Here is a 12,965-nt window from a genome sequence, read left to right as displayed (position 1 = left end):
TACTACTGTCTTTCGGAGCGTCTGTGCTTGGGCACTCACACAGGAATGTGTGCTTCGCCTTAGAAAAATTTATTATTGAATCAAACCGATTTCATTGATGACCGTAATATTCTATTCATTCCTCCTCTATTGCCTCATTGATATATTATAGATAATTATTTTTTTTCCTCTACGTAGCATGACAATCTACTGAACCGTTTCGACTTTCCCTCGCCTAAATTCATGTAACAAAATTTTAGATCCTTACCCCCATTTTCTGAACACATAAGTAAAGTCTGCCCGACTCTTGGCCAATCCCCGCGAGTGGGTAAGCGCCAATCTCATCAAGGACATCATCATCATCATCATCATCATCGAGCGCAACCGTGCGCGCGCGCAGCTCGCGGCGTGGAACGGAACCCCCGGATTCCGCTGCACAGCGATGGCCGAGAACCTTCCGAGCAGCGAGGTCCTCGCCGTGCCGGCCGAGCTGTACGGGGCCGTCAGTCCCCTGCCCCCGCCAGACCAGAAGAGCGCGCGGTGCTGCAGCGGCGGTGGCTGGACCGCGGCCCTGTGGAGCCTCAGCGTCGCCACGACCCTGCTGCTGCTCGCGTCGGTAGTGGTCACGGCCTTCGTCACCGCCACGCTGTTCATCGCCAGCGGCGCCTCCTCTTCCATGCAGCCGCCGACCACCACGGCCGACGGTGAACCGCCGCCGGCGGACCGCGGTACGCCGCCCAAGGTGGCGACGGCGCCTCGGTGAGTGACATCGCTGCATAGCGGGGTTGCGGCTCGCCGAGTTCGATGTTACCTCGTTTGCCGTCAGGCGTCTGTACTAGTAACCTGAACTCGAAGCGATGAAGCTATGGCTCGTGTGAACCACGCATATAACGGCGCGTAAAGTTAATAGGAAGGGGCTATTCTGTAGGCAGTCGGGCAGGGCAGGACAGGTACATCGCCCAGTTGATTCCCAGTGCTGCTAGGTCGGAGCGGCCTGCTTTATCCCTGGTGTAATCTGGTCCTATGAGATCATCCAGCTTGTAAAAATGTAACCGACAAATGGAGACCTCAGGAAACCACCTAAAATTAGAATGAAGTGGCCTGTGAAGCATCTTCAGGACAACCAAGGAGGATCAAAGCCGTAACCAGGACGGTCTGCGTGGGGTACAACCGAGGCCGGAACGTGCCAGGGGATATTAGCACATATGAAAGATCGGCTGTCCACGATATACACCCTTAGCATTCGGAGGCTTCGGTGAGCCCCGAACCCACGGACCAGTCCGCATTCCAGCTTTGGTGCCCTCGTTGCTCTTTTGGTGCACTGGAGGCACCGCCAAAGTGTACTACTTAATGACACGCTTTGTACACTTGCTGTCAGAACCCGTGCTCGCAAACCTGGGAATTTCTGCGAATTGCCGGAAGAATTTCTTGCGAGCGTTCTTGCCGGCTTTCGGCAGAATAACCACACCCTAGTTAATACGTAAGAAATTAGTGGTGCCCTCATGGGTGTATAAGGACAGGTGACATATGAAAAAAAGTTTTTGGAACGCTGTACATGTGCTAGCTATACCCCGGACTGCAAGCTTCGCTAGGTGTGCATTCGATCGGTTCACCCAAGCCCGCTGAACGCTACTATTGTACAAAATTTACTGCTAAGAAATCTGGCACTAGGTATATTCTAGCCGCAAGCACGGCAGTTCAGCCAACGTGGGAATTACGATTAGTACATGGATTTCCCCCCCGACTTCGTCCTTATTTCGCACGATTTTCTTTGCTGTGCTAATGATCATATTCAACAAAGCATCGCGCTATGAGTGCAATGGCTTGCAATGATTATGCTAGTGCTCAATCTTATTAGCTTCGGTAGTTACGAAAAAGTATGTTGCTTGGAAAAAGGGACCAACTGAAGGCCGGATAAAGCATAATAAGTTATTCCGAAACCGCATCCCACGAAGATTAGACCAACTCGCCCAACTTAATCGCCGCACTTGTCAGACAAATCCATGTGCTACCCTGTAGCTGAAGAATGGCAGCGCCACTAGTGATTTTAATGGGAAGCTCTGTGAGCTTAACGTTTGAACTGGGTGAACGCGCGGGCTCTTTAGACGCCTCCACGCTGGATCATCTGTTCAAGTTCGAATACATTCTGTAGTGCAGTCACGAGGACATGATCTAGCGGCATGGTGCGTACCCAGTTGCTGCGAAAAAAAAAGTCAGTTTAGCCATAATGGCGAAAGAATGAATGCGATAGCAACATGTTAGAATATTACGCGAAGTGTAAGACTACAAGTTGTAGGGGTATTATGTGACTACGTAAAAACGACCTGTTGTGATATGGATCCGTTCTTTAAATCCTACCATCGGACAATTTTATTTATGTTAATAATTAAATCCGTCGACTTTCTTAGCGACTTTACCACCACTTTTCCGTATCGGGCTATGTTTCAAACCTCTTTCCTGGGCAGATCCTGCACAGCCGCGATAATAGTTCGCACATTTTCATATTAAGTCTGACAATATTTAAGATAAATGACATGCGCTGTCGGTGTTTTGTTTCATGACATTTGCTTGTGGGCTGCCATTCTGATTGCTGAAGAATAATTTCGCAAAGAATGTAAGACCTGCTCAGAGCAACTTTAGGGATAGAATGGTGTGGCAGTATACTCAGCAGATGCCGCATGTCTTATAGCATGGCGTGGCATATAGTATACATATACCTAAATATATACGGAACCTCACCGCGGCGCCGAAGGCAAGAAATTCGCTTGGCGTGTCCACATAATTGCAATCGCAGTAAAATGTGCAGAGTGTTTGCGCGCTTCGCCTATGTCTCAATGTGGGACCATGGCACAGCGAAGTCGTCATCATTTACCGTACGCTCGGCGGCATTTTCGTTATCGTCCACAAGCTCTTTTCGTTCAGCATCTAACCCATCTTGACGGCTCAAGCAAATTGGTGAATCCGTTCGCAGCGAAGTTCCAAATGGAGCCTAAGTTGACGACTGTAGTACTGTTCTCACGTGGTTCTACTGCAGGGCGAGCTTTCAGGACGCCTTCGTCGACGCACCCGCGCGGACCAGCCGCGCCTGCACCTCGACGGCGTGCGTGGAGCACGCGCGCCGGCTGCTGCGCCAGATCAACGCCAGCCGCGACCCCTGCGACGACTTCTACGCGTACGTGTGCGACGACTGGGTGCGGGCGCGGCCGCTGCCCCCCAGCAGCGAGCGGCTCTCGGTGGACACCGCCCTGGTGGACGGCTACGCCGAGCTGCTCGCCTCGGGGCTGCGCGACAACGCGACCGGCCGATTCCCGCCGCTGCGCTTCCTCATCGACAACTGCCTGCGGCCGCAGCCGAACCTCTTCCACGCCCTGCGCGCCATGTTCATGGACGCGACCCGGCTCCGACCCTGGATGGCCCAGTCGACGGCGCGCCGCCGCCCGTCGCCCGTCGAGGTGTCGCGCAAGCTGGGCGTCGCCTTCCGCGAACTGGGCGTCGACGCGCTCTTCCGGCCCTTCGTGGTCAAGGAGGTCTCCCCCAACGACACCCGCCGCTTCGTGGGGCTCGGCGAGCCGTCCACCGTGCTCCTGCGCGGCCCGCTGGAGCGCCGAGAGTACGAGCTGGTGCGCGTGAGCTTCGCGCCCCTGCTGGGCTTCTTCCAGAACCAGACGGACGCCGACCTGCTCCAGTTCGAGGAGCGGCTCGCGCTCATGCTCGGCCGGCCGCAGCTTGACGCCGCGGCGCTCGCCGACGGCAGCACGGTCAAGGTGTTCGACCTGCCCGCGCTGAGGAACATCGAGTGGACGAGCTTCCTGCAGAGCGTGTTCGGCAAGGGGCTTCGCCCCATCACGGCCCGCACGTACGTCAAGCTGGCCTCGTCCGACTACCTGCTGCGGCTGGCGCGCGGAGACCTGCTGCGCTTCTCGAGCGACTTGCTGGGCTACCTGCTCTTCCGCATCACCATGGCGCTGTCGCCGTTCATCGCCAAGCGCGAGCTCCGTGACCAGCTGGCGTCGGTGGCGTACGCGCGGCACCCGGAGTTCGCGCGCGTGCTGCCGCAGGCCCACTACTGCCTGCGCCTGCTGGACCGCTTCGAGCCCAACCTGCCGCTGCACGTGTCGCGCCGCTTCGCCGAGTCCCTGCTGGGCGGCGAGGGCGCCGTCCAGGACTTGGTGTCCGCGCTGCGCCTCGTCCTGCTCGAGGCGGTCCAGGCGCAGCTGGGCCCGCTGAGCAGCGAGCTGCGCGCGCACCTGCGCGACAAGCTGGCCGCCGTCTCGTGGGAGCCCCTGTCGCCGCGCGCCATGGACAGCGAGACGACGCGCGCCGAGTACGTGGACGGCGTGTACCTGAGCAACTCGCGGCTCTCGACGGCGCAGTTCGTCTACACCTGGATCCGCAAGTCGCTCGAGAAGAAGCTGATGGCGCACATGAGCACGCGCGCCGGCGTGGCCGCCTACCCGGGTTGGACGGGCGGCTTCCTGAGCGCCGAAAGCCGGTTGCCGCCGCCGTACGAGAGGCTCGAGATCCCGCTGCCCGTGTTCGACTTGTTCCTCAACGAGGACCCCTCGCTGCGCCCCTTTCAGATGGCGCGGGCCGGCCCCAGGGTGTACCGGCCGCTGCTGCGCGCCGTCTACCACTGGGCCTACAACTTCGAACGCGGCAGCAACGCGGCCGGGACGGGCCTGGCGCAGCGCATGAGCGAGCTGAGACGCTGCCTGGAGCGCCAGTACTCCGCCCTGTCCTGGAGCGAACAGAGGCCGCAGCTGGACGCGTCGCGCACCTCGTGGTCCGACCTGTGGGACAACCTGGCCCTGCGGCCGGCGCTCGACGCGTTCCTGCTGGACAGCCGGCGAGTGGCGGCCGACTACCGGCTCGCGCTGCTCGAGCGCTGGAACGCCAGCCAGCTCTTCTTCGTCTCGTACGCGGCCAACCTGTGCGAGAGCTGCAACCAGCGCTTCCTGCGCAAGATGGCCGCCCAGGGACCGCACAGCCCCGCCTGGTTCCGCGTCAACGGCCCGCTGCGCAATTCGCCGGAGTTCGCGCGCGCGTTCGGCTGCAAGGCCGGCTCGTTCATGAACCCAGCCGGCAAGTGCGCCCTGACTCGTTGAGTCTCCCGCCCGACGGGTCTTTGTGACATCTTGTTATATGCCGACAGAGAAACGAACTTTTAGTGCCGTGACGTTTTGGTAGTGTTTTTGGTAGCACTGAACTTAGCGCTTACAAATGTTTGGTTGTTTTCTTTTTATTGCTGTTAATTTTATTTTATTTTTATTTTCTGCTAAGCTGCGTTACGAAATCGTAGTCGACGCATTACTCACGCCATTGAACACCGCGCCAAGGCCTTTAGGTTTTTGGACAATAGGTACATGTCGCCTCTTTCTTATTTTAACCGCATTGGCGTCCTAATTGTTCACTCGTTCGTAGTGTTTTATTGTTATCTGTACTGTTGTTGGACAGCGTTGTTCTGACATATACGCAAACATTTACGCAATTACATCAATATACAATGTCAAGAACTTTTGCGTCGACATCACTGTTATACATAAGTGTTTGTCAGCCGACTAAAATGCCCGGATTCCATGCGCTATTCTAATGGCACTTTATGACAGATGCCGTATCTATACGCGTACTGTCTCACCATGTTTAATCGTGCTAAACTCAGCAAAATGCGCCTCGCTTGTAGCACTCGTAGTGCCTGCATCATCGGTAAACGAATGACTTTCCATGCAGAACGTGTGCATTATAACCTGATTCGTGTCTTGCCAAATCGAGTCCGTTGGTGAACATGCGGACTACTCGATATACTTGAAAATACTCTGAAACATATAATGTGACAGCAAGAAGACGAGCAAACGTCTATCCAGCACAGTTTCCAACGACATTTTCCAGCTTGTCCCAGCTAGCTATAGCTATGCTGTTAAAAGTTTTGCACAGTATACAATTGCAAGATCTATGCGTCGTCAGTCCTATTCGGCCGCCAGAATAATTTTCGTGCGGTAATTATCTGGCTATTTAGATAAAATTGAGCAAGTTTTTATTTCTTGTCATGACTTCAGTGCGCTACTTTTGATGGAAAACTGCTATTGCGTCCTAAAACAACTAATTCAGTCGTTTTCATTGAAAGCTTTTCCCTGGGTAATTGTTTCCACGCTTTACTCGTAGCACGAGAAATACGAAAGGTGTTGTCTGATTGCGCGCGAATGCACCGCGACACCAAGGATCCCAAACGGGATTTGAAACAACTGCCCGGGCTGCGGTGCCTCCCCGATGACGTATTGAGGGCGGGGTGCACGGCTACTGAAACACGTGTTTTACGGGCCCGTTGCAAGGGTAACATCACTGGTCGTAATGTAAAAGATAAAGCTGTTGTTTGACTGGACTGCCAAAAATGCTAAATGACAAACTATACAAGCAAATGTGGCAACTTTACATGTGGGCTTTCGCCGCGAAACCGAAAACAAAGCTTGCATTACCCGTTTTGTTTCTACGTTGTTTTGAAAATTTTTGTCGTTATCTCACTTCTGATAATTTTGGATGCTTGCTTCTGTTTGTTTTTTTCAGATAGAGAGCAGTAACATGACGCTAACGGTCGGCTAATGCGAAATATTTGGTTACTTTCAAATACACGAAGTACTGAATAGTTCCTTTTCGAATACGAATGCGAACAGTTAGCGTGTAATAATCGATTCGAATTCGAAACTTTGAATATCCGCATAACCCTAGTATGCCGTCATCGCGAGATGAGTTCTACCGGAAGTGTTCCTCGCTCGTTTTCCTACCCCATAGTTCGTAGCTATAGCGTACAGTTTCTTCGTTTCTCTTTTTTCAAGAATGTGTCTAAACCGCATAATTGGCTCGTGTTGTCAATGTTCTCAATTTCTACATAACTGCCTTCAATATATATGCATCTTATTTATATACATTACCATGACTACAACTTCTTTCGTAATGTTCTAACATGTATTTTTCCTTGTAGGGAAGGCCTGATTGTCTACCTCACGCGTTTTTGTTTGGTTGTGAACAGACATGGGCACCCTCGTGAGTGAAGTGAGGTAGGGATCCTAGTCGAAAAGTTTGAGGGTGAGACGACTTCAAAAAAGTGAAGCAACATGAGGAGATCCCGATGGTGAACGGCGCTGCGAGTAAGCCAGTTGCGACTTTATCTAGAGACGTTGACTGCGAGCGCTTTTGCATTTGATGGCGAAGTCAAAGGTCTAGGAATATGTCGACCAACTTGGCCAACAGAACTGTAACCAGTTTTGCAACCAAATACAAGGCACACTCGGCACGCGGAAAACGGGGGCTCCCTTCCAAACCCTCCTAGCTCGCACGGATGGCGGCCAACCTGCCCGCCAATTCACAACCATCCCGGTAGAGAGCAGGCAGCCCTCGAAGCTGTCAAAGCAAAGTTGACTGGATCGAACTGGATCGACAACTTGCTCCATCAACCTACAGCCATACTGGCGCCGCCAACACTTTGAGAGCCTTTTCAGTAGAGTCGAACTGATCGTGGCACTTCGCAACCATTCTTGAAACACTACCCCGGGAAATGACCGCATTACCAGCAGAACCCTCCAGAACCTCCACGATATTGCCATCACACAACTTTTCGATTGCATTAACCAGTGCTGGGAAATGAGCATCCTCCGTCAGCAGTGGAGACATATCGAAGTCACAATGATCCCAAAGCCGGGCAAACATCTCACCATTAAAGAAGACGGCGCTGACATGGCCACAGTATGGAAACTTCAATCCACCGTTATCCACGTCACCTACCTCCTCAGGCGCGTGGCGAATCGCAAACATGGCCTCAAAGAACAGGACACCGCATGCATACTACGAACCCTAATGATCAGCCGCATCACATACGGCACACAATACCTCAGGCTCAAGACTACAGAACGAGACAAACTAAACATACTCATTATAAAAGCCTACAAGGTCGCCTTAGGTCTATCCCCTGCAACAGCTACTGAAAACCTCTCAAACTAGGCCTACATAGCAGGTGGAGGCCACTGGAAGGAAATAGTAGAGGCCCATCGATCCGGCCAACTCGAACGGCTTCTACTTAGCCAAACCGGCAGAGAAACGCTCCGCCGTCAGGGATACCCCGACGTTGTCACATAAGACGCAGGACACACCATTCGACTCGCCATCAGAACCAACATATTACTGCCCCCCTCTTCCGAAACATGGGTCCAGTGCAGAACGAGGGTAGATGGAAAGCACCTGTTACTGCCCCGAAAAAAGGCCTACATAAACACCAAAGACACAGTTCTATGCACGAACGCGGCCACTATCCCGATCGTCCATACTGTGCAATCAGCGTTGCTAATCAGCATAGCCTAGAAATCGCTGCCGGCACAATACGCACACTGAACTCCACAACGGCTGAAGAGTCTGCCACGAGAGTGGCAATCACCTTTACGCAGGAAACCATGCTATCAGACTCGCAAGCTGCATGCCGACGTTTCCAACTAAGTGTGCTCCAAACCCCGCACTTCACATATTACGAAACGAGGTTACCCCAGACATGGCCACTGATCTGGATCCCAGCTTATGAATCCCGATAGAGGGCAACGTGCAGGCACATGCCTGGGCCCACGACCACGCACACTGGGATGTCTATATACCCAGGCGATCGCGGTTCCTTTTTAACCAGTACCCTAGCGCTATACAGACATCCTAAGTCACTGACGTCTAAAGCACCGACGAATACGGCTGCCACATCCCACCTTTACGCGAGAAGAAGCAGTTACGTTCAGGCAGCTACAGACTAACACATATCTATCAGGCAGCAGTCCTGCACGCCATGTTCCCTGCACAGTACTGCTATCAATGCAAACTTTGCACAGCACCCTGCACACTATTCCATATGATGGGGGAACGATCACACGCCATACCCTTACCACCCAACTCCCAACCCACCCAGTGGGAGCTCCAGCTCACCAACACCCACCCGGAAGAACAGTCCAAGCTGACAGACAGGGTGAAGAGTACGTCTCAACGCCAAGGCTTCAGGCCTCCCATCATAGGATGACAACAGGCGTCTGGTGAATAAAAGTTTATGCTTTTTTTTTTCTCTGTCTTGCTGTTCGGGCGTCATCTCTGTGGCGAGAGGGCTCCTGGCCTGACCATGACCCCGAGTCACGACAGCGACTAAAAGAGTTCGAAAGAGAGTTTGCACATTGTCCTGAGAGAACCGCAAAATTCACCGAGTTTATACTGTATTTAGAGGAGAAGTGCTCCCGCTGTCCTGAAAGAATCAAGTCGGCCAGCAATCTCATATTCGGAGTGAAAAGGAACCATGCTACGGTTGATGCGGCCGAAAGGCTAAAATGTGAAGGTTAATTGTGAACCTTGAAGATATTTAACAAAATGTAAACGTTTCGAAGAAATGGGAGGATATTATTGGGCGGGGGGGGGGGGGGGGGGGGAATGCTGTGAGCAGTAAGATTCAAGCTAATAATATTGAAAAACTCGAGCTACGAAGAATACAACCGTACAAACTTACTTTCTTTACTTATTAAATGTAGGTTGACCCTCAACCCCAGAAAATAATTATTCCTTATGTCCAGAAGACATACGTGGCATTACCGAGCTCGTTCTCTAAACCCGCACAGTTCGCTAAAACTAACACTTACAAATTTTTGACATTTTTCCCGTACAATACCTAAGTGGAGCCACCTAACTGAGCCTTACCAATCATATGTAGATTAGAACCTTATTTATTCTGTCATGCACAATGCATTAATGTCTTGTTTACAATTTGCATTTTGTTAGGTGTCGCCTGTACTGCTTGGACCACATTGCGGTCCGCATTGTGTACTAAATAAATAGATATAATAAAGATTATTAGTTAACTACACATTTTTCACCCAAGGTATCTTAGCGAATGCGCGAAAGCGTGATACGGCCGTTATCTGAAATGTTTCCCAGTGTCCTGAGTGAACAGTGAACCACAACGAGTTCTCATTTGGTGGAAATGGAGGGTATTAAGGGTGTTGTGTCGCGAAAGGATTAATTATGAGTTTTGCAGATAAATACTGAACACTCGTTTTTCCATCGTTTCATGCGTAATAGGAGTCGAATAATAGGTTTCCCCTGTGTCCTCTGGGAATTAGGAGTTGCATCGACTTATTTACTTTAGGCCTTAAGTGGCTATGTCTTAAAGCACGTTATGACTTAAGTGCGTGCAAAGTTTGATGTGTGTGTGAAATAATTACGGTAGTACTAGAGCCTTATAGGAGTGTTTTCCTGGCATTCTGAGAGACTGATCTATCAAGCAGAGTTTCAATTTGCGCCAGATGAGCCGAGGTCAAGAGTCATCAAGTTACACGCAATTGAAATTCTTCACGCAACTGCTCAAAAGAAAAGGCTTCTATGCAAAGTCGCACAAGTCGTGTGCGCTTCTTCTCTTTCCTTTGTTTTTATGAGTGCTTATCGCAGAATCGCGAGTGGTGTGCCATCAGCGTTCATGCGAGGACTCGGCCGGATGTGCATTTCCAATTTCGTAATAATCCAGCGAGACTGACAATTTGCACTATTTAGGTGCAATAAATTCGAATTCCCAGTGACGCAAGCTTGTCTCATTCGTATTTTTTTTAATATGTCCTCTTTTTTCTGCTTTTATCCATCTATGCAATAATTAGCAGAATCGGTTGTCTTTACTCAATTTGTACCGCTACTCTCACTCTGCACCCACCTTCGTGTTGCTTACTGTATTGAATAATCTTAACTGCGCGTTATACAGACCGTAACTACTTGTTACTCACGCAGAACAGCACATTTTTAAGGCGTAAGCCTTTAGTGGCTCATGAGTGTCCGGGCGCAGTCCGTAGTGGACGCAGGAAAGCGGTGATCACCGGCGAAGGGAGCAAAGAGAGGAGGCACCATGCTAGTAGCGCTGTGCGAGTGGGCGCGTGGGAGAGCGCGTACATGCGCGTGGGGGTGCGCGCACATGGGCGACAAACGTTGCAGCTATGTGGCTGCGATTGCATCCCATGCTCGCGGCCACGGCGGCGTCCGTTCGCAGAACAGTTCAGACAACTGCAACAGAGGCAGTCATAGATAGGCTTTCGCCTATCGCAGTTTAGCTAAGCAAAGTGCCCATAGATTTTTTTTTTTTTTTACAAATCGCCGTTCAAGTAAAACACGAATGAGTTAGAGCGAAGATTTACTGCGAGCAGTCGACCAAGCCGCAGCGGATTCATGCTCTTAAAGCACGATGCGAATTAAAAGGCGTGTGACATCAGCGAATGTGTCTGAGCCCCATTATGTACGCTGGTTCTTTATATCTCCGCATGCAGTAAAGCATCAGTGCTCTGACTTGCAAAGCATGCTTTTAGCGCGCGTCAGTGAGGAGGTAAGGCAGCGTGGAGAGCCACCGCTCAGGGCTGTGCAAGTCATTGTAGACAGGCCTCGTTCCCCCGCGCCTCCCGCGACAGTATGCACAAAAAGTGTGACTGCAGCGCCGCTACTTCAGGCAAACGCCGCTCGGAACGCGCTCCTCCCTTGTAGTGACCTGTGAAACTGAACTAGTGCTGTAGTAGCGTAGAGTTTCCCTACGAAAAATTACGAGAGGGATTCTGACCACGACCACTGGATTATAAGGCGCATTATGCGGCTCACCGCGTGCATTGAGAACGGCGTGATCCGTCACGGTGCTACCGCCCGGTGATGGCTGTCGGGTATCGGCTTGATAAAAGCGCCAGGGACGCGCCAGGTCGGAACTTTTTCGAAGACAAGGTCTTCTTAAATGACATCAGACAGGTTTGGCGTATCTGGGAACTGGGTATCCTGTAACCACTCACAAAAAAGCAAACCTTTCGCCCCTGCAGAGCGTCGTAGCGAGTTTCAAGAGGTGTCAACGAGACAAGAAGCTAGAATTAGTCTCAGAGTAGGTAAAGATAATGACACGTACGGGCCTAATTGGTGTCAATATAGTCAAAAATTAACATTGTGCTGACACCTGTAAAGGGTGCACCGCCGTAGATATATAGATGTTGAGGCAAAGCCGCCGTACGGTGCACTTTTGGGAAATGGAGCGAGTTCGCTTGAACTAAGCAGGGCTCGCGCGAGACAATAATGTCTGGAAGGAAACTTTAGTGGTGCCCGCAAGAAATGAGCGCCAGTCGCATAGTACGTAAAATTAACGGTATGGGCGTAATTAGTGACAATATAGTCGAACATTACCCACGTAAACTTCACTGTCTCAGGGATCGGCCCACCTGGCCTTTTGGTAAAAAAAAGAAAGGGTCAGCCAATTGTCCACGCTAAAAAAGACAAGCTCGACGTAATTGCACGTGAAATGCCATACCAATAGAAATTATCAATAATTTCCCTTATTTTATTTCTTCCTGTTGAATTATCTTGAAATGTCTTACAGTTTATATTTTTTTCGAGTTTCTAAATTTACCTCTCTTCAACCCAAGCTTTGCTTCGCAATATTTTATTTTGATTGCAACCCTAACAAACACACATTGAAACCGTCTGCTTCTTGGTCAATTCCCTGCAGCGCATATGAGCCAGTGTTTGGAGACCGGAACAAGAATACGAAATGAGTGAATAATTAACGTTAAAAAGAGGCAGAATAGAGAAATATAATCAACATTTATTCAGTGAATCATTTGAGCCACCATGTACATCGACCTTGCCTTCTTTAGCGTCAACACTTGGTTGGCCCTTTCTTTTTAGAAGGAGATATCTCCGGCATTGACCCAAGTTTTCTTATCAAGCGGTCATTCACTGGTGAAGCACCGTGTAGATTGTGATGATGGCTAGTTCTTGAATTTGTCCAATCTTCGTGTTCGTAGCTTCAGATGCTCTTGCAGATTTATTTGCAGCTTTCTAACCGCCTTTATCGGCCCTATTTTTGAATAAATCCTTTTTCTATATACAGGAGGCCATAATACTCGGCGTGCATGCATAATCATGGTGAATTGTTGCGTTTCCAGCGCAATATTTTGTCGAAATGATCAGTTTGCACA

At 50.8% G+C, this 12,965-nt stretch overlaps 1 protein-coding gene across 1 annotated transcript; it reads left to right on the top strand.

Moving 5' to 3' along the window:
- Positions 1–343: 343 nt before the first annotated feature.
- LOC126540861 (phosphate-regulating neutral endopeptidase PHEX-like) lies at positions 344–6,896 on the top strand. Its single transcript, XM_050187689.3, has 2 exons — positions 344–738; positions 3,014–6,896. Exons 1-2 carry the CDS (start codon positions 422–424, stop codon positions 5,082–5,084), a joined length of 2,388 nt encoding a protein of 795 aa, XP_050043646.2. The 5' UTR covers positions 344–421; the 3' UTR covers positions 5,085–6,896.
- Positions 6,897–12,965: the final 6,069 nt, after the last annotated feature.

This window comes from Dermacentor andersoni, chromosome 2, assembly GCF_023375885.2.
Source record: "Dermacentor andersoni chromosome 2, qqDerAnde1_hic_scaffold, whole genome shotgun sequence".
NCBI classification, from domain to species: Eukaryota; Metazoa; Arthropoda; class Arachnida; order Ixodida; family Ixodidae; genus Dermacentor; species Dermacentor andersoni.
Note: the sequence above shows the minus strand (reverse complement) of the source record. Positions and strands in the feature narration are given on the sequence as shown.